At 34.9% G+C, this 20,669-nt stretch overlaps 1 protein-coding gene across 7 annotated transcripts in view; it reads left to right on the top strand.

Annotated features, from left to right (window-relative positions):
* Nucleotides 1-20,669, top strand: part of LOC106877319 (tyrosine-protein kinase CSK) — a 342,382-nt gene that overhangs the window by 179,198 nt on the left and 142,515 nt on the right. For all 7 annotated transcript variants that reach the window (XM_052966138.1, XM_052966139.1, XM_052966143.1 and 4 more), the window contains one exon: nucleotides 91-208. In XM_052966138.1, the coding sequence (XP_052822098.1) occupies nucleotides 191-208 (18 nt within the window). In that variant the 5' untranslated portion in view covers nucleotides 91-190. The remainder of the gene's footprint in view (nucleotides 1-90; nucleotides 209-20,669) is intronic.

The following is a 20,669-nucleotide window of genomic DNA, read 5'->3' as shown; positions in this document are numbered from 1 at the left end:
CTCTCTCTCTCTCTCTCTCTCTCTCTCTCTCTCTCTCTCTCTCTCTCTCAGTTTCTATTAATCTTAATGTATCTGTTTTATTATTTACAGGTTTACCTCTCCAGCCAAATCTCCTGGGTTACAATCAAGGGCTGAGTACTAGACTTTATTTCATGGATCCTCCTAGGTGGAGTGTTGGTAAAATCTAGGTATGCCCATGGATCGTCAGGTAAGCACACACACACACTCTTCTTTAGTTTAAAGTTGATTCTAATATAAGACATATACTCTCTCATTTTTACTATTTTATTACTAGTTTTACATATTAGACTGTGGCCATGCTGGGGTACCACTTCCAGTCATGTACTTTGGACACAAAACCCTGCTTGTGAAGACCTGTAGAGGCAATCGAAATCAAACCAAATTCGACGATTGGCACTCATGCCAACCTTCCTTCATTGGACACTAAACTCTGCTTGCGAAGACCTGTTGGGGCAAGTGAAATCAAAATTGTACCAAATTCGATGACTGGCACCTGTGCCAGTGGAGCGCTAACAGCACCATCTGAGCGGGACCACTGCCAGAGCAGCTGCCTGGCTTCCGTGCCAGTGGTATGTAAAAAGCACCATTTGAGTGTGATCGTTACCACCATCGCTTTACTGGCGCTTGAACAAAACATTCGAGCGAGGTCGTTGCCAGTACCGCCTGACTTGCCCTCGTACTGGTGGCACGTAAAAGCATCCACTACACTCTCGGAGTGGTTGGCGTTTGGAAGGACATCCAGCTGTAGAAACTCTGCCAGATCAGATTGGAGCCTGGTGCAGCCATCTGGTTCACCAGTCCTCAGTCAAATCGTTCAACCCATGCTAGCATGGAAAGTGGACGTTAAACAATGATGATGATTATGGTGGCAAGCTGGCGGAATTGTTAGTATGCTGGGCAAAATGCTTAGCGGTATATTGCCTGCTGCTATGTCCTGAGTTCAAATTCAGCTAAGGTCGACTTTGCCTTCCATCCTTTTGGGGTCGATGAAATAAGTACCAGTTCCGCACTGGGGTTGATGAAATAAGTACTAGTTATGCACTGGGGTCGATGGAATCAGCTTAACTCCACCCCCAACCGATTTCAGGCCTTGTGCCTGTAGTAGAAAGGATTATCATTATTATTGACTGGCTGTCGTGCCGGTGGCACGTAAAAGCACCCACTACACTCTCAGAGTGGTTGGCATTAGGAAGGGCATCCAGCTGTAGAAACTCTGCCAAATCAGATTGGAGCCTGGTGTAGCCATCTGGTTCACCAGTCCTCAGTCAAATCGTCCAACCCATGCTAGCATGGAAAGTGGACGTTAAATGATGATGATGATGATGATTATTATTATTATTAGGGTGGTGACCTTGTAGAACTGTTAGCATACCAAGCAAAATGCTTAGTTGTATTCCCATCCATCTCTATGTTCTGAGTTCAAATTCTACCAAGGTCAGCTTTGCCTTTTATCCTCTCTAGGGGTTGATAATATAAGTACCTGTTGAGTACTGGGGTTAATTTTATCAACTTACACCTCTCACCTGAAATTGCCGGCCTTGTGCCAAAATTTGAAATCCTCATTATTAGTTTGCTGAAGGCTGGACTGTACTTTAGATTCATTGCATTCTTGAGACTAACATAAAGATGCCCTGTGAAGCATCTCTTTAATTGCAGTTAGATCTCACAAGTTCAAAAAAAAAAAAAAGGAACATTTTTACCTTTTTCCTGAATTATAGTACTGCAAATGAGAAGTGTTAATTATCTCAACCAACTGTATCTTCATCAATGTCACTATCATTTCTGGTTTTGTTTATTAAACCATGTCTAGGCAATCGCATTGAGATAGGTTTACTAGTAAACAAAAATTCTGAAATCTGATTTTGCTTTTTCTCTTTTTCTTTTTATCCCTTCTACATCACTTCATCTAGTTGAAACTCTCAAGGAAGGAGTGAGTGAATGTCTACTATTATGCTGTATTTCCTGTAAACAGTGAAACAGTATAAATCCTGTAGAAAAGGAAACAATCTATTTGTATAAACATAGATTATATTGTGTTTTGCATACTTAATTCCTGCACTTAAAACAATGCTGACTATCCTGTGTAACTTTCATTTACTGCTCTGTCTTGTGAGAAATTTGTTTGTCAAGAATGTATAGACAAGTGGCAGCAAGTTGAGTTTGTTAACCAGTTTTGAGTATCACTTATAACCATTTCACTTTACATGCTGCTTTTGTACACCTGAAAAATCTATAAATGTCACTTAGTCTTTTTTCATTTTCTCTCTGTTGCAATAAATCAGCAACAGAATGTAGAATATGTAAGTACAAATTCTAGCAAAAATAAAATAAAGTATTAAAAAAAAAAAGACATTTGTAGAACTTGAATTTTGAATGAAAGGAAATAATTCAATATAAGACTTTCAGTATTGTGTGTGTGTTTCCAGGATGGCAGATGATAGAGTTGGTGGAGCATCTGACAGAAAACCTCAGTTTTTAGCTATGTCTTTTTATTTTTTGAGTCCAAATTCAGTTGAGGTCAGCTTTGTCTCTTCCTCCATCTCTCTCTCTCTCTCTCTCTCTCTTGTGTCAATAAAATACTGGTGATATATTGAAAGTCTGTTCAATCAAATATTACCCCTTCTCTATAAATTTGTGGCTTTCTGTCACAAATGTAAAGAATCAATATTGTATGTTTTTGAAGTAATTGCTGTAGAGGAGGAAGAAAGCTCTCAGCAAGCAGATACTTCAATTAATGTCATTGGGAAAGGCATAAATGTGACTATTTCCTATTTCGCTCTCTCTCTCACACACACACACTCACACACACATCATAAAACTCTTTTGGTGCCAATCAGTAGAAATTAATAGGTTGAGTTGGTAGAAATAAGTAAAGTACCAGACTTGATGTCCTTCTCTATTTTGAGTTCAGATGTCATTTGAATTAACTTTGCCTTTCATCTGAAAGCCAAATTACTCAAATAGGTTTACTTTTATATGAATATCATCCTGGTGTTCAATCAAAATATGTCAGTGTTATGTCACTAAATAAGACAGAAAGCTGGCAGAACTGTTTGCATGCTAGTCTAAATACATAGCGACGTTTCGTCCATCTTCACATTCTGAGTTCAAATTCCACTGCTGTTGACTTCACCTTTCATCCTTTCAGATGAGCACTGGGGTCGATTGTAATCGACTTATCTCCCCCACAACGTTGCTGACTTTCTCCCCCAAAATTTGAAACAAATATTATGTCACGACATAAGGTGGCAAACTGGCAGAAACGTTAGCACAGCAGGTGCAAAGCTTAGTAGTATTTCAACTGTCTTTACGTTCTGAGTTCAAATTCCATCGAGGTCAACTTTGCCTTTCATCCTTTCAGGGTCAATAGATAAAGTACCAGTTGCGTACTGGTGTCGATCTAATTGACTGGCTCTCTCTCCCAAAATTTCAGGCCTTGTGCCTAGAGTAAAAAAGAATATTATTTTAAAGGCGGCGAACTGACAAAAACATTAGTACGCTGGGGGAAATGCTTAGCAGTATTTTGTCAGTCTTCACTTTCTGAGTTCAAATTCTGTCAAGGTCGACTTTGCCTTTCATCCTTTGGGGATTCAATAAATTAAGTACCAGTTGCGTACTGTGGTTGATCTAATTTCGAGCCTTGTGCCTAGAGCAGAAAAGAATATAACTATTTTAAGGTAGCGAGCTGGCAGAAATGTTAGTACACTTAGAATTTGACCAAAAAAAACAGCAGTAGTCCACCACTCTAGCATATCTGTGTCTGAAACACTAGAAAAGACCCAAACAACAAGCAATATCTGTAAATGTATGCACTTTTATTTTAGAATATTTGAGTAAATAGCAAGAAATGTGCAGTATTGTTGTCAGTTATATTGTATTGTTTGTTGAACACTGCACTAACAAACACTGAATGTACAATATGGTCCTAGTGTATGATAAACAATGGTGTAAACAGTGAAAGATTCCTAGGTTGTTTGTAATTGACAAGCCTTCTCCCAGAAACTAAAGTACCATAGGCCTATGAAGGCAACTGGTGATTATACCATAAGAACTGCAGGGCTAAAAGAGATAATAGCTATCCTATTTGACCGCACACAAAAACACTTTAATTAACCTAATGGATTCTTTTCAATTAGGGATCCATCCTCTTTTCAAGAATATACCAAATTCGTTAATAGATTGTTGTGGCATTTATTATTAATCTCTCCTCCATCTCTCTCGCAAAATAAGATGATAAACACACATTCTGTGTCTCAATATAAGACGATAAAGCTCCTACTGAATCAGCTGTCAACTAATGTGTTCTCCATCATTGTGCATTTGTAGCATCAATGCCTAAACACCTTACTTTCTGTTCCTTACTAGAGACAGAATGCTTATTGTACTAACTTGAGTCTTGTCAGTATGTCTTTACAGCAAGGTGGCGAGCTGGCAGAAACGTTAGCACACCGAGCGAAATGCTTAGTGGTATTTCATCTGTCTTTACATTCTGAGTTCAAATCCCGCCGAAGTTGACTTTGCCTTTCATCCTTTCGGGGGTCGATAAATTAAGTACCAGTTAGTACTGGGGTCGATCTAACTGATTGGCCCCCACCCCCAAAAATTTTGGGCCTTGTGCCAAGAGTAGAAAAGAGTAAGTATGTTTTTACAATCACAGTTGATTCAATCTCCAATTTACCAATTGCTAATGGTTTATTTGAGTGGAGCTAACTGTAACAACAACAACATAGATAATTATTTATCTTTTATCTTTTACTTGTTTCAATCATTAGAGTGTGGCCATGCTGGGGCACCACCTTGAAAAAAGTTTAGTTGAATGAATCAGCCCCAGTACATCTTTTTTTTTTTTAAATTGATACTTATGTCAGCTCAAGGCCATAGGAGAAGATACTTGCCCAAGGTGTCTCACAGTGGGACTGAACCTGGGACCTGGTTGAGAAGCAAGCTTCTTACCACACAGCCATGTCTGTGTCTATTTATAAACTTTTTTTGTATTTCAAAGATAATAGTTACAAAAATAATCAGAAAATGTGTTTGAAACCTTAGAAAACAAAACTAAGAAGTTACTTTTGTATACCAGGAGTTAGATAAGAAATTCTCATATTGTTTTTATTGTTGTTGTTCTTATTGTTGTTTAGCATGGTGTTAGTGCTGATGAAGCTAACCTACAATCGAAGGTCTTACAATCAAGACTATCCTGCCTTTTTTTGTATAATGGGCTTCATTGGCCAACGTGTCCTTTGTTATCTAAGATAGTACAGTATGAGTCAAGGGAGATTTAGCTGCTATTTCTACCAGATCAAGTGATCACCCTTAAAGCCTCCATCGTTGGCTCAAGAAATAATCTATTTCCCCACCTGTCATTTGATAACTGGTGTTGGGTTCTTTACATCTCTGTAATTTAGCAGTTTGACTAAAATCACTGATAGAATAAGTCGTTGACTTAAAAAACTAAGTACCTGGGGAAAATTTGATCAAATTGTTCAATGTAGTGCTGCTTGGTGAGATTGAACCCAAAGCCATATGGTTGGTAAGTGAACTTCTCAACCTATGTGAAACAGATAAAATGAATTTAGGTTGATTTATTTTGTTAACTAGTCAGAAAAAAAAAAAGAAACAGGATATTTACACATTATCATTAACAACAATAAAACTGGAGTTAAATATATAAAAAATAAAGTGAGGGTAAATAAATATGCAAATAAATGGTTTCACTTAGTTTCTAACTGAGATCTCTCTTTATACATTTTCTCTCACACCCGTTCACTTTCTGTTTTTTTTTATCTAATATACACCTACGTACTTCCAAACTGTATTGTATCTATATTTTCCCTATCTTTCTTTTTTCTTCTATCACTTCTACTATCGTATCACCTTCCGAATCTGTCTCTCACCAATACTGCATCATATCAAGTTCTAGACATTTTAAGCTTTTTTTTTTTTTTTTGTATTTATCTCTGTTCTCAGCTACATAATATATCTATTGTTTGTCATCAACAAAGGCACCCTTACACAGAAATTGTCTTCCATTTTTGTTAAATTTCCTCAACTTTTCTTAGTTTATTATGCAGATATCTAACCATGTACATTCAGTGTAATAAGTTCCATGATGATTGTTGTCAAAGTCCTGTGGCACCTGTTCAATTCCCAGTTGAGTCATTTTCATTTCATTTCATCTCTTCTTGTCCCTGCAATTTCTGGCTATAATCAATAGTTTATAGAAACAATGGACTCTGCCAGGCTGACTTATCCTCCATGTTCTATACAACAACAAAACATTCAATGGTGACTCACCCACCCATAATCTTCAGTAATCCAGCTATATATTGTTTAACATTTAACCAATGAGACGACCCAGAGTCAAAGACACTCCAGACATGACTATCTCATCTTATTTACAAAATACTGTGCACCAAATACAACATTATCCAATGTATCCATATTTTTTAAGATGATAAGGTATGATTTTAGAGAGAATTGGCTGCTATTTTTTGTAAGGTCCCTGTTTTTTGCATGCAGTTTGAAATCTTTGCTTGCCTTTGTACTGATTTCTGTACATGCAAATATACACAGGCCCCCATTTAGTAAACCATTGTGCTAAATTGCAAGCAATATAATTTCATTTAGGGTCTTACGTATCGGATTAGAATATAATGTCATTCCTTTTCAGTTTTAAATCTGCAATCAGAAAAATCTTTAGTAAATTCAGAATATTGTTCTGTTGTTGTGATACTTTCATCTTGGAAGCTTCAGTCTTCACATGTGCAAACAGAAAATGAAGAAAATATTTTTCAGTGGGGAAAAGAATATGCTTTGCCTTTCATATATATTTCTGGAGTCAATAAAGTTAAGTACTTGTCAAATACTGAGGTTAATGTAATTAACTAACCCCTTCCACATATTTTTTGAGTCCTTGTGCCTATATTAGAAATAATAATCATCATCATCATTATTAAGGTGGTGAGCTGGCAGAATCATTAGCATTCTGGTGAAAATGCTTAGTGGCACTTTGTCCGTCTTTACATTCTTAGTTCAAATTCTGTCAATGTAGATTTCGCCTTTCATCATTTCGGGGTTGATAAAATAAGTACCAGTTAAACACCAGAATTGATGTAATCAACTTATCCCCCCCCCCAAAAAAAAATTGCTGGCCTTGTGCCAAAATTTGAAATCATTATTATTATCATTTCTTTTATATTTCACCTTTTATGTTCTGCATGGTTCTGAGGTACGATAGGAAAGACGTTACTTGACAGCACTACCTTACTCACAATTTATGTTCCTAACACTAGCTGAATGATAATTATGTTATTTTACTAAATTCTTTGTTATATTTAAAATTAATTGAAAGAAACACAGAGCATCTCAACAGAAATACGATAACAAAAGTGTTAAAATATGTAATAGAGAAACAATTCTTAATCCTTTTGATACCAATCTGGCTGAAACCGATTTTGGCTCTGTAGTTCAAAGTTCTGAATTAAAAATCTTCCACCAAACCGTAGTCATAATTTATGTTCCTAACACTAGCTTAATGATAACTATGTTATTTTACTAAATTCTTTGTTATATTCAAAATAATTGAAACACAGAGCATCTCAGAATAAATACAGTAAAGAAAGGGTTAACTTTTCTATTTATTATCATAATTATGCTCAGTAAAAGAATCATGGGTGGTGGAGTAAGGTTTGCATCGAAATAATTGAGGACTAGAAATTAAGGTAACATGATATTTCAAATTGAGTTATTGTGTACGAGCTTTATAAAAAGAAATGAAAAGATAACTGTAAGTAAATTGTCAATGGTGAGATATGACATGTAAGTACATATCAGTCAAAAAGAGTTTAAAGATGTTGCAAAGAGAAGATTGTTTGGAATCTTGAAGTTAGTTGATCAACAAGTCAAATGAATTTAAAATAAACTTCACTGATGGTTGGGTTTGTGGAAGGTGGTTTCACTGCTACAGTTTCTTAAAATGTGGTCGATGTTAACTTTATTCTCGTGTAAAATGCATACTTTAACATGTTGTGCCAATGTTTAAATTTGCAGAACTTGTCAACCCAAACCATCTTTAAAAAAAAAAAAAATTGTAAAATAAATTTTTTTGAAAAAAAAAAAAAAAATTCGAAATGGATTTTATTAATTTTTTTTTGTCAACATTAGTCAGCAGAATGTCCTTTCTTTAAAATACTCTATACCTACTAGAGCCATGCTGTGTTCAGTCAATTGAAAATTGACTTCTAACTGAAGAAATAATCAATATATGAACAAAGAATTAATTGGTAGTTTTCCTCTCCTCGACTGCTTCCTTTTATCATTTTCTAAATTCTCTTTGAATTTTTGAGATTCCAAGACATCTATGTATAGGTTTTGTTGTTTTAGTCACATGTATAATTTCAATAGATGATTTTTCTATCCATTCAGAAATAAATAAATGAATAAAAAATATGCTAAAGTTTCTAGAATTCTCTGAAAATGTTCAGGTTATGGACAAGAAAATATGAGGTAAATTTAGTCAAAAGGAGTTCCTTTCCACCTCCTCTTTTCTAGCTTTGTTTGCAAGGACATTAAATGTAAATTACATTTTCTGGCTATGACTCACAGAGATATTCTGAAAATGCTGTTTCTCTTTATGTTTTTTTTTCTTCTCTTCTTTCTCTTTGTTCTCTTCTAAATCATTGATTAGGTTTGATTAGCTGAAAAGAATGCTTCAATCTGATTCAGACTAGTGTCAGTTATTTGTTACCAACTGAAGAAAGAGCATATCAATTTATATTGTTAGTAAATCTTAATATTGTCTTTGTTTAATCTGTATCTCTGACAGATATCTAATACCAAGCATAAATGAGCTTTGATTTTTTTTTTATCTGCTAGATTTTACCAAAACTATCCAAGTTTTAGACCTTATCATTGAGACATATAGCTCAGAGTTATTTCTCAAGTAAATATTTATCAAAGATGCCTACTAAATATTCTTTAGCATATTTTATGTTATAGTTAAGTCATTTGTTCTCTTGTCTAATTTTTTTTTTTTTTTTGTCTTTGGGAGATATTTGTTCATAATTAGATGTTATATGGTGGTGTAAGTAAAATGTTCACTTCATAACCACATGATCTCAGTTTCGGTCCTAGCCTTAGGTTGAAAAATACTTTGTAAGTAGAATTTGGTTGGGTAAAACTGTGTGGAGTATTATCATCATTGTTTAACATCCGTTTTCCATGCTGGCAGGGGTTGGCTGGTTCAGCTAAGGTCTGGAAAGGCAGTGGCTGCTCCAGGCTCCAATCTGATCTGGCAATGTTTCTACAGCTGGATGCCCTTCCTAACGCCAACCACAACAAGAGTGTAGTGGGTGCTTTTTATGTGCCACCAGCACAGGAGCCAGTCAGGCAGCCCTGGCATCGATCACATTTGGATAGTGCTTTTTACATGCCACCAACACAGGAGCCAGTCAGGTGGGCCTGGCATTGACCATGTGTATTAGTAAAATGTTATAAATATAGTAGTGAAACTAGAAAAATTGGTGTTCTTCGAGTTAGACTCTCCCTTCTCATTGAAAATGCAATGAATCAGTGATTTGCCCTATGGAAACTTATACTCACACAAATAATATATAATTGTGGCACTCTGTCGGTTATGACAACGAGGGTTCCAGTTGATCCAATCAACGGAACAGCCTGCTCATGAAATTAACATGTAAGTGGCTGAGCACTCCACAGACATGTGTACCCTTAATATAGTTCTGGGAGAGATTCAGTGTGGCACAGTGTGTGACAAGGCTGGCCCTTTGAAATACAGATACAATAGAAACAGGAAGAAAGGTTGAAAGAATTATGTGGTGAAAGAGTACAGCAGGGTTCACCACCCCCACCCCCTGCCAGAGCCTCATGGAGCTTTAGGTATTTTTGCTCAATAAACACTCACAATGCCTGCTCTGGGAATCGAAACTGCAATCCTATGACTACGAGTCTGCTTCTTTAACCACTGGGCCATTTTGCCTCCACAATATATATTATAAAAAAATATAAATGAGCAACAGAGACTTTGTACTTGTTAAGTGTTTACAGTTTATAAGTTTAAGAAAGGAGCCCTGCAAGGTGGGGTGGTTGTTGCAGTTTTTCTGGCCATTTTCTCTGGCAACACCTTTGCAGTCATGCCCGTATGGAGCAGCTGAACACACCATTTGTTACTCCCTCCACCCCCATTTTCTACTGCTTAATTCCGCCCCCTCTTTTTTCTTAGTTTCTTTGGTATGGTAGTTATAAGGGTATTTTTTCTTAATAATATGGTCTTTTATACTTTTAATGGGTTTTTTTCTTCCTATAAAAATATGTTGGTAATAAATTTGAAATAAATTACAAGAAAAAAAAATTGTAAGTTAAGGTCAAATACTCACCTGGTCAAAACTTGAGATCGACTTCAGGTTGTAATTCTATCCAAGAGAAGGGATGTCTCAGTTGTTTAATGCCAGAAAGCTCTGACAAATTCCAGTAATAACGGTTGATTTAGAAGGAAATAATTTACATGAAAATTCCCTCACAAGGCTTTGGTCAGCCTGAGGCTATAGTAGAAGACACTTGCCCAAGGTACCATGCAGTGAGACTGAACCTAGAACCATGTGGTTGGGAAGCAAATGTCATACCACACAGTGCACCTGCACCTATAACATTAACATAAATTTGTTACAGTTTGTTTTTTGAATTCGTTTTGCAAAAGTTTTCATCTGAAACTTTTGAAACTAATATTCTTATATTTTGGGAGAACCATCCTAATGAAGCCTTGAACACACTCACTGGTTGTGGTTCATTGAAGTTTTTGGTTATGTTCCCAGGAATTCCCTAATGAAACTTCAAACTCATTGAAACAATTGCAGAATATAACCAACAACTGAAGTTTATAGGCTTTCTAGTTAGTGTGACTCTCCCTAACCATTACAGTTCTTTTAATCCATTATCACTTTCACATAGTAACTCTTAGCTTTCTCTTTCTTCAAAGCTTCCAACTTTTATCTGCTTTCAATCTCATTACCTGAACTGATCCAGAGCTATAAACATTGCTTTGACTGGATTATTTAGTAATCTTAAGTAAAGTTAGCATGTGTTGATTCTTCAGAAAATACATTATTTTACTTCACCCAGTTTGACTAGTTGGAAACTAACATTATTCCTACCTCACAGCACAAAAAAAAAATGTATTTAACTGTTAAAAAACACAAACAATTTGATCAACTTTACATCCATTGTCTTGTGATAGCATGAAAACTTGACTTCAGTGATATTTAAAAAAACAAACAAAAGAGATTGAACTGAACACAATGCCCAGTTTCACTCCACTGTGTGGTCTTTGGGTGCCTTTGTGTTGTAAGCATTCAAAGAATATGCATGGTTTCCTCGCCATTTATATTTGCCTTTTTTATTTCTGTCTTTTGGTTTTTTTTTGGTTATTGTTACTGCTGTTTTTTTTTATCTGCAGCCATTGTCTTGCAGATACCCAGGCCAGGCATTAATCCTTCAGACCTGGGATGGGCATTTCCCTTCATCCCCTGACTCTGCATGCGTTCTCATATCATCATGAAAGCTGCCTACCTCCTTTTACGCATGTGAAAGATCCTTTTATGCACTAAAAAACTTCCTCTGTATTTTCCCAAGTGATTATTTATACTTTTGTGTTCTTTGTTTTCTCAAAACATTACTGTTCAATTCCTGTTACTTTGAGACAGTGTGTCATTATAATTATTTTTTACATCTACACTATAAAAGCAGTGGCTCTCTAATTGTTGTTTTTACTCTCTCATTCTCCCACTTTCACCCAATTTCCTCTTTTTTCCCTCCCTGTCAAAATTTTACTATAGCTATCTGATCATTGATCAAGCTGAGATAGTTGTATATTCATAGAAGCGATATTTATCACCATTATCAGCACCGTATAAACAGCTGGAAGTACACTCTTCAAGGGGAGCTTGCCCTATTGATGCCAGTTCTGTTTATCTCTGATGCACAATAGATTGGTTATGCTTAACAGCTCTCTTAAAACAAGGTCAGTTGATGAATATGCTAATTCAGAGCTGTGTACACATACATATGCATGCATGCACACACACACACTTGATGATTCACTCCATTATTACTTAGTTTCTTGCTATGTTGATCCTCCGGGAATCAAAAAGATAAGCCATCTTTTTATAGCCTGAAGTATTACATATAACAAGAAACTCTGAGTAGCAATCTCAGTGAGTCATCATCTCTGAACTCATGAATAAATTCTACTATATGATATCTAGATATATGCTTTTTTAACTGAATTCAACCATGGCTGTGGCCATGCTGGTATTCCTGCACAATAACTTTCTGAGACATCTGTATTCCTTGTATTGTTGAAAGTGAAAGTAACAGATGGTGTTTGTAAAACTGGATTTTGAAGGTTCATTTCATATGTTGATTGCTGTATACAGATCATTCCTGCCCTAATATGTAGAACTCAGCATCAAATGTTAAGAGAGCATGTGCAGATGTGAAAGTCTTAGTCTTCATGCAACAAAGTTTTTAATACTGTGGTTTCATGGGAGAAGAGAATCTATGTAAGTTGACTGAACATCCTTTCAAGTTGACAGCAGTTTGTTTATGCATCCAATTAAGGATTTGAAGATAGGGATGATAGCTAGTTCATCTAGGATAGCAGCTGAGATATTTAAAATATCTGAAGTAGGACTCAGATATTGCACCAATCTACTCAGCTACAGTTCTCATATCATTGGTGTTCAGTTGAAGTTGAGGGCAGCCCGAGAGTGTGTCTGTATTTGCTCATGACTGCTACATAGACTCCAAAAACAATATAGGTACTTTTTGGTTATCTCCCCCAACTAAAAAAAAATTTGTTTAACCCTCAATAAAACAATAAAACAAAAAATGAAAAAAATTTATAAACAGGAAAAGCGAAAAGATTAAACATCTTATTGAATCTGATAATATTTTTATAACAAATCATAGCATGCCTATTGAGGAGACCAAAAGTCAACAATGCGTTGAAGTATTGAATCAAAAAGATCTAACCCTTTTAATCCAATTTCTTGTCACCACATAAACTCAATATTTTAGTGGGGACAAGGCGGTGGACCGGTAGAAATGTTAGCATGCCGGGCGAAAAGCTTAGTGGTATTTTGTCTTCCGTTATGTTCTAAGTTCAAATTCTGCCGAGGTCGACTTTGTCTTTCATCCTTTTGAGGTTGATTAAATAAGTACCAGTTATGCACTGGGGTCAATGTAATCGACTTAATCCCTTTGTTCTTGTTTAGCCCCTCTATGTTTAGCCCCCTGTAGGCAATAAAGACAAATATTTTAGTGGGGAGATAACCCAGTTTTTTAACAGAAATTTTTCAATGGGGGTGAGATAGCCAAAAAGTACCACAATATATTCTACCTAATCATACTTGCTTGTAAGTGATGGCTATGATAGATATGTTTGAACACACACACACACACATACACACATACACACACACACACAAAAGGGATGGTTGTGACTGGAATGCAGTGTCTGTCTAAACAGGGCTGACCTGTTACTGGACAACAATATCTAAGATAGATATAATTCTACCTCTTACCTCTCCCCTCTCTCTGTATTTCCCTCTTACTGCTATAAATGTGAATTATCATTGATATACACCTGAATTGCATGTTCTATTAAATAGAACGGTTGACATAAGATTCTTCACTAATAAATATTATTATCCTGTTTAGGTTGAGGGTTAAAAGTAAAGTATGGTAGTTAGTTGAGAGTTAACATCTCTCTCTCTCTCTTTCTCTCTCTCTCTCTCTCTCTCTCTCATATCAGATAAATCACCAGTCTGAATTACAGCATGATAACTCACAAGCGGAACAGATGGCTGTAGCATATGGCTGATAGCTTCTTAACTGAGACAAATCTTGTAAACAACCAATGACATATTTAACAAACAAGTTGTTTGAATATGTAAGCAACAGAATACTTGTAAGCTTCACTTTTTGCTCTCATGTGAGTCTGTCACTTGACCTCCGTGGGGGGAAAAAAAAAAAAAAAATTAAGCCAATCCTAGTTTTTGGAAAAAAAATTTCATATGTCCAGCAATTGGTGTTTGGAACGTAGTAATTTATGACCATGAATACATACATATTTACATGTGAATACATACATATTCACATGTAAATATTATTTGACATCACAAAAATTGCAGTAAATCAACAGAAATGGCAGAGTACTAAACTAGATATTTTGTATTTAAGTGGGAAGGTGCTGTTGCCTCGGTTGACATGCACAAAATATGGCATAAAACTAACATTTATTATTAAATTCTTGCTTCTTTTCTCAAATTAAAAAACAAATTTCAATTTGTCAAGATTTTATTTAATTTTATTTTATTGCAGTGTTTGTTTTGCATATATCATTTAGTACATCTCCACCTACATGTATGATTCATGCCATTTATCCATTTGAGTTACTTCCACTTAGTTAATTTTTTTTGTAATGATGCAAACTATATCAACCAGAAAATCTTTGTAATATTTGTTTAAAAAAAACCCCCAACACTTTTGCAAACAGATCAAAGCAGACTTGAGTAGCTCATTCATGCTGTGTTGATGGGGTTTAATGAGGCTGAAATATGTCTAGTTCTTACTTTGCCTGCCAACAAATATTGAGTTTTCTTTCCAATAGGTATGAAAATTAAAGTTTTTTTTTTTTTTTGTAAAATTGGTTCTTAATTTTCATAAATTATCTCCTCTTTAAAAGTTGCTACCAAATTCTTCTGGATTTGGTTTTTGTTTTTTTTTTCTCCAACTAAAAAGCAAATTTCACTTCACTAAAAATCTGTGTCCATCATTCAGTACATCACCATTTACCAGAATTATGTAAGTATAACTGATTTAAGTTATTTCCTTTACCAATTTTAGTAATTTTTTAAATAACTTGAATTAGTTTCACATCATGGTTGCCTTTTCCTTTCATTTCTCTCAGATGGTTAAATTAAATACCAGTGAAACACTGAGGTTAAACCAATCTTACCATTTCTCTAAAAATAATGATCTCTCCTTCTAAGGTAGAGATGATTGTCTTTTCATCTTGGTACTTTTTTTTTGTTAAAATAGATTTGGATGGTTTAATATACGCTCAAAGGGTGCTTTGTCAAGAGCAATTATGGGAAAATAAGAAAAGGAACCAACAGAGTAACAGTCTCCCTGTAAACCATTATTGTCCGCATTGTGATTTCTCAGATCACATGCTGGTTTAAATAAGTCATGTTCATTCTCATATCCATATTGCTTTTGGTGGCCTGAGGACTAAGAGTCACCAGGTGAAGTGAATGAATTGTAAACATTGGTGAATAGTAGAATTAGTAATCCGAGTGTGTTGTTGATTGTCTATTTGGTTGGGGGGTGGGTTTCTGTTTTCTTCCTGCACACTTACACATTGTCTTCAACGAGAGAATCTGTCATATAAATGAGAAGATGAACTTGATAATAATGAACTTTTATGTATATCTTTTAATATGCATAAATATTTGCTAGCACGTTTTAGTTTTATCTACATAGTCTCTTTGATATAGAGGTCACACAAAAATGAATAAAAATAAAGGTCTAGAACTTGAGTTTTATTTTCTTTCATGTTCTGAATGTGTGTCCATACTTAATTTACAAACATACATAAAAATGTATTCAATCAATTCTAGTTTAATACTCAGGAAAAAAAAAGTAATAAAAGCTTAATTATATAATTATCTATTAAAAAAAAAAAAAATCTAATTATTCATAAAATTCAATGACTGAAACTAGTAAAAGAAAGAGTAACATAATTGTATCAACAACAGAGAATTTTTGTTTTATTTACTGAGATCGCAACTATATAACATTCTAAACTGAAACAATGATGAAACATCTATTTGATCTCTGAACTGTCAACGTAGAATATTGAGCCTCATATATGATATTGTGCAAAATTAAGATACAAAGATTAAAAAAAAGTAAATCACTGAGGTTAATTACTCAGAGACACCATCTACATGAATAAAAAAGAAAAACAAATTTTAAAAAGCACCAAAAATCAATAAGTTAGTTTTAACATATGTAATGTTGTGAACATTAAAAATTTCTAATTAGAAATACTTGCTGGAAAACACATTAGCTCAGTTACCATCATCATCATCATCATCATCATCATGTTCACTTGCATGAGTCAATCATAATTCATTGAGGCAGATTCTCTATGGTCAGACATATTTTTGCAGGATATTGGAAATGAACGATATCGGTTGTATGATGGTGACACACATTTTGAACCATCACTTGATGTCAAGACCAGGAAACATACAAATATAGATACATTCATACACACACACACACACACACATACATACACAACTAGCTTCTTTCAGTTTTTGTCTGCCAAATCCACTCAAAAGGTTTTGGTTGGCCTGAGATTATGGTATAAGGCACCTACCCAGGATGTCATGCAGTGGAACTGAACTTGAAATCACACAGTTGGGAAGCAAGCTTAATAACTACACGACCATGACTGTACCTAGCATTGTTTTGACTATTTTACGAAGTACAGGAAACAACTCTGAAATGTTTCATTCTTCTTATTACTGTATCCGTGAAGTCCATGCTTCACTGATACTTGCCTGAATAACGATGCAAGAATAGATTATCAAATAAATAATCAAATATTCTACACAAGTAGGTATATAGAGAGATGTGTATTATTACAACACAGTGAGAACAGTTTACCCCCATAGATCAAATATAGAGTAGGGTTCAAAATTCCAATACAACAAACAAGTTCAACACAAGACACCTGAAGAAGCAACAATCATGATGAAGACACCAGTCTGACTAAAGTAAACAGTATACTTATATGATTGTAAACCTGTCCAACTCATGAAATGCGGTAAAATGAACATGAATAAGGTGAAAATGATGATTGTGACTTTCTTTAAGTTTCGGCTAAATTATTGCGTCTTCAACATATATTAGACACTGGCTAAGATCAGTTAAAATATAGAACAGGTAGAAGATATTGTAATTTAATCCAAACAATTATCATGTTTGAAACCACAAGATTGCAGGTTGTGTGATCTGAGCCGAAAAGTAGCCGCAAAGGTGGGGGGGAAAAAAAAAAAAAAAGCTAGCAAAAACAAAACTCACTGAATTAAGTTAAGATTATACTGACAGCTAGCTCTAAGAATAGTTTGAAGATAGAAAGTAGCTAAGACTTACAGGAAATAAGAATGGAAGCAGAATGTTTTGTGCAATGGAGCCTATTTAAACAGGAATTGTTTTCATCTGAAGCAAAAGTGGATAAACAACAAAATCCTTGAATTAAAATCATGGCTAACGAAATAGGTGTTGATAACATAGCTTTGTCAGAAAGTTTTATTATGTTTTTCTATTTCAAGTCCGCAGCTGCTGGTTGTACTTGTGATGTAATGAAGGCTACTGAGATAATTCTAGGAATTAAAGTTAGAGCAGTAACTACATAGAATGCAAATACTATTCATTATTTTAACTATTAACCCTTTCAAAACCACACAGCTGCTTATAGTTCTTGTTATTTAACCTTCGGTCAGCCTAATGCACTGAGCAGCACAGAAAGGCCTAAAGCCAGAGCAATCCTGATTGGCAGACTTCTTTCAGGGATTCTAGCCTTTTATATTCCTGTCTGTTTTGGAATATTGTGTATATAATAAAACTACATTAACCAATACATCCTTTCAGTCATCTTACACATGGTAGGGTTTGATGTGAGGGAGATTTGGCTACTCTATTAGATCAAGTGGTCAATTAAAGTAGGAATGGAAGGTCCCTTTGTCCATACTTAATATTGAAACTGTTAAACAATGAAGTATCTAAAAACCTAAATGAGAGAAAAGGTTTAAGCCTTAAAACCAGAGCAGTAATTTAATACAGGTCATCATCTCCACTTTTTCATGCTTGCATGGATCAGATGGAATTTGTTGAGATAGATTTTCTATGTCTGGATGCCATTCCTCTCACAAGACCTCACCTGTTTCCAAGAAAGGTAATATTTTCCCATGCATGATGATGATGATGATGACAACGACAATAACGATGACGATTTAAACCCATCATATAATGTCAAGACAAGGGTACACACACACACACACACACACATGTGCATACATGTATTTGTATACGATGAGTTTCTTTCAATTCCCATCCACCAAATCAACTCACAAAGCTTTCGTCACCCCAGGACTATAGCAGATGACACTTGTCCAAGGTATCACACAGTGGGACTGAACCCAAGACCACTTGGTTGGGAAGCAAACTTCTTAACCACACCGCTGTTCCTACACAAGTTATATATACTTATGAATTTGTGAAATTAAAGATCCATTATTTTTCCTGGCACTGGTGTACCTCTAAAAGTTCTACATTTACAATTTGCCCCGGGTACTACAATGGTTCCTCGTTCTGATTCGAGGTTCCCTTGATGACTTACAATATCCATAACAATTACTACTCAGGAGAAAATATTTTTGTTTAACATCTGTAATTAGAGCAAAGTGCTTAATTATAAATGATCTGACATAACTATAAATAGAAAACAAATTTATTTCTGTTAGGTATCTATTTCTGGCAACTTTCTGACCTGAGTCACATGGAAGGAAGTGATAAAGTGTTCTGTCATGAAACACAGGGAGTTACTTACAATATTTCTCATAATAAATTTTAGCCATCACTGATGAAATGGTAATCCAATACTCGATTCTGATATCACTTTTATTGCTACAGCTATCACATTTAAACTGTAAATTCTCAAATCATCAGATTAAACTCCTAGAGAGAGAGTGAGAGTGAGAGAGGTAACATTTAATAGAATAGTTACTGAAACAGATTGCTGACAATAGTCCAGCTGTAGATTGGTTCAAAATGTAGTTAGAATATCCAGAAAAGGCTATGGGATGGAATCAGAATCATTTCAAATGTTTGCTTTGTTTGTCAATTTAATTTACATATGAGTGAGTCTTGTCAGGTTTCATGAACAAATGTTTCAGTTATTTAATGAAAAGAATTACTTAATCATTGGATTATAGTATGACTGACTGAGTATACCTCAAATAATTATGCCCACACATAATCTTGAGGCAAAGCTATCTCATAATATTTGACAAAGTTGGGTTCTCAGATCACATGTATGATCTGTTCACTTGGCCTCCACATAGCTCTGGATTAACCATTAAGCAAAATAAGCATGTGCTTAGGGCATCAAGGGAAGGGATGCACCAAAGAAATGGTAAATGGTTTACAGTACAAAAGAAACCACTTTAAACTTGCTAAACCTATATTCGAAGTGATTTGTATGATTGGAAATATAACTTCAAAGTGTTCACTTACGAAATTTGTGAAAATATGTATTTTTCTCAATTTTTATGAAATCCATAGCACTTAAAAGGGGAAGGTGAAGAAAAGCTAATCAGAATTATTTAACATACTTTCATGCAAAACAGTTTTTATTCACTATCATTGCCATCTCATTTTTTTAAATATCAGTATTGTTCATTGATTTGAGGGAAATTCAGCTGCCATATCTTGTAGGTTGAACAATCATGTAGAAACACTCTCTTGATTTTGACTATCTGAAAGCTGGATATTAATCTTAATTTGCAACAGAAGGAATTTTGTTAAAGGTACCCCAAAACCAAATGGTAGTGTAGCATTCTAAGCTTACCATTTGTGTTACATGCATATTTGATGTGCTAGAGTTAACTGGTCTCTACTTAATGGTCTGTTAATAACATTTTCTTTAGTCAGTAGGAATCCAACTGCATTATAGTGTGTCGCCTGGTAACTGTGCCAGCCATTTCCAGTGAATCCTTGTGATGCAAAACTGCCCTGCACCAACCAAATCTATCTTCCTAATTGCACTGTGGACACATATTTAAAATCTTCAAATATATACAAATTAAAGATTAGTTGCTGTCAAGACAGATGTAACATATCTTGGCATTCATATTGCATTTTTAACCTATTACTAAACAATTAATTGTACTATATAATCAAAGCTTGACTAGAATGAAGTAGATTATCAAGATGAGTAGCTGAAAAACAAATAATTGCAGGAGAACAATTAATACTTGGCAATTAAATTATAATGATAACAAATGTAAAAGCATGTCCTCAGCATACTAATAACTATTTATAGTAGAGAACACTGTTCTGCTTTGTGATTGTCCTAGGGAATAAACTATCTCCAAACATACTAGTAACAGTTTCCAAATGTCAGTAAAATAAACAATATGCAATTGGTTGGCTTTGCTAGTGTCTGCAATAATGTTGTCTGCTGGTGAATTTCTCTCATGGGATCAGAATGGAATGTCAATAATGTTCTGTACTATCAATTGCAAGGGCTTCCAGTCTAGTGTAAAGCAGTTTACCTTAGGGCAGCTGCTCCTGAGCATTTGGCTTTCTCTATATCATATGTGTATGTGTGTTAAAGAAGAACAGTCTGTTTTGTCTCATTGTATTGATCAACTATTTCTGTCTCACTTAAATGCAAGTATTCCCTGTTTTAGTAATCTAACTCATTTTCTTATAAATAAACTTATATGTGTAAATATGAGATGGTGTTGAAAAGTTCCTGACTTTAAGGATATTGC

The sequence above is a fragment of the Octopus bimaculoides genome, chromosome 3 (assembly GCF_001194135.2).
Source record: "Octopus bimaculoides isolate UCB-OBI-ISO-001 chromosome 3, ASM119413v2, whole genome shotgun sequence".
NCBI classification, from domain to species: Eukaryota; Metazoa; Mollusca; class Cephalopoda; order Octopoda; family Octopodidae; genus Octopus; species Octopus bimaculoides.
Note: the sequence above shows the minus strand (reverse complement) of the source record. Positions and strands in the feature narration are given on the sequence as shown.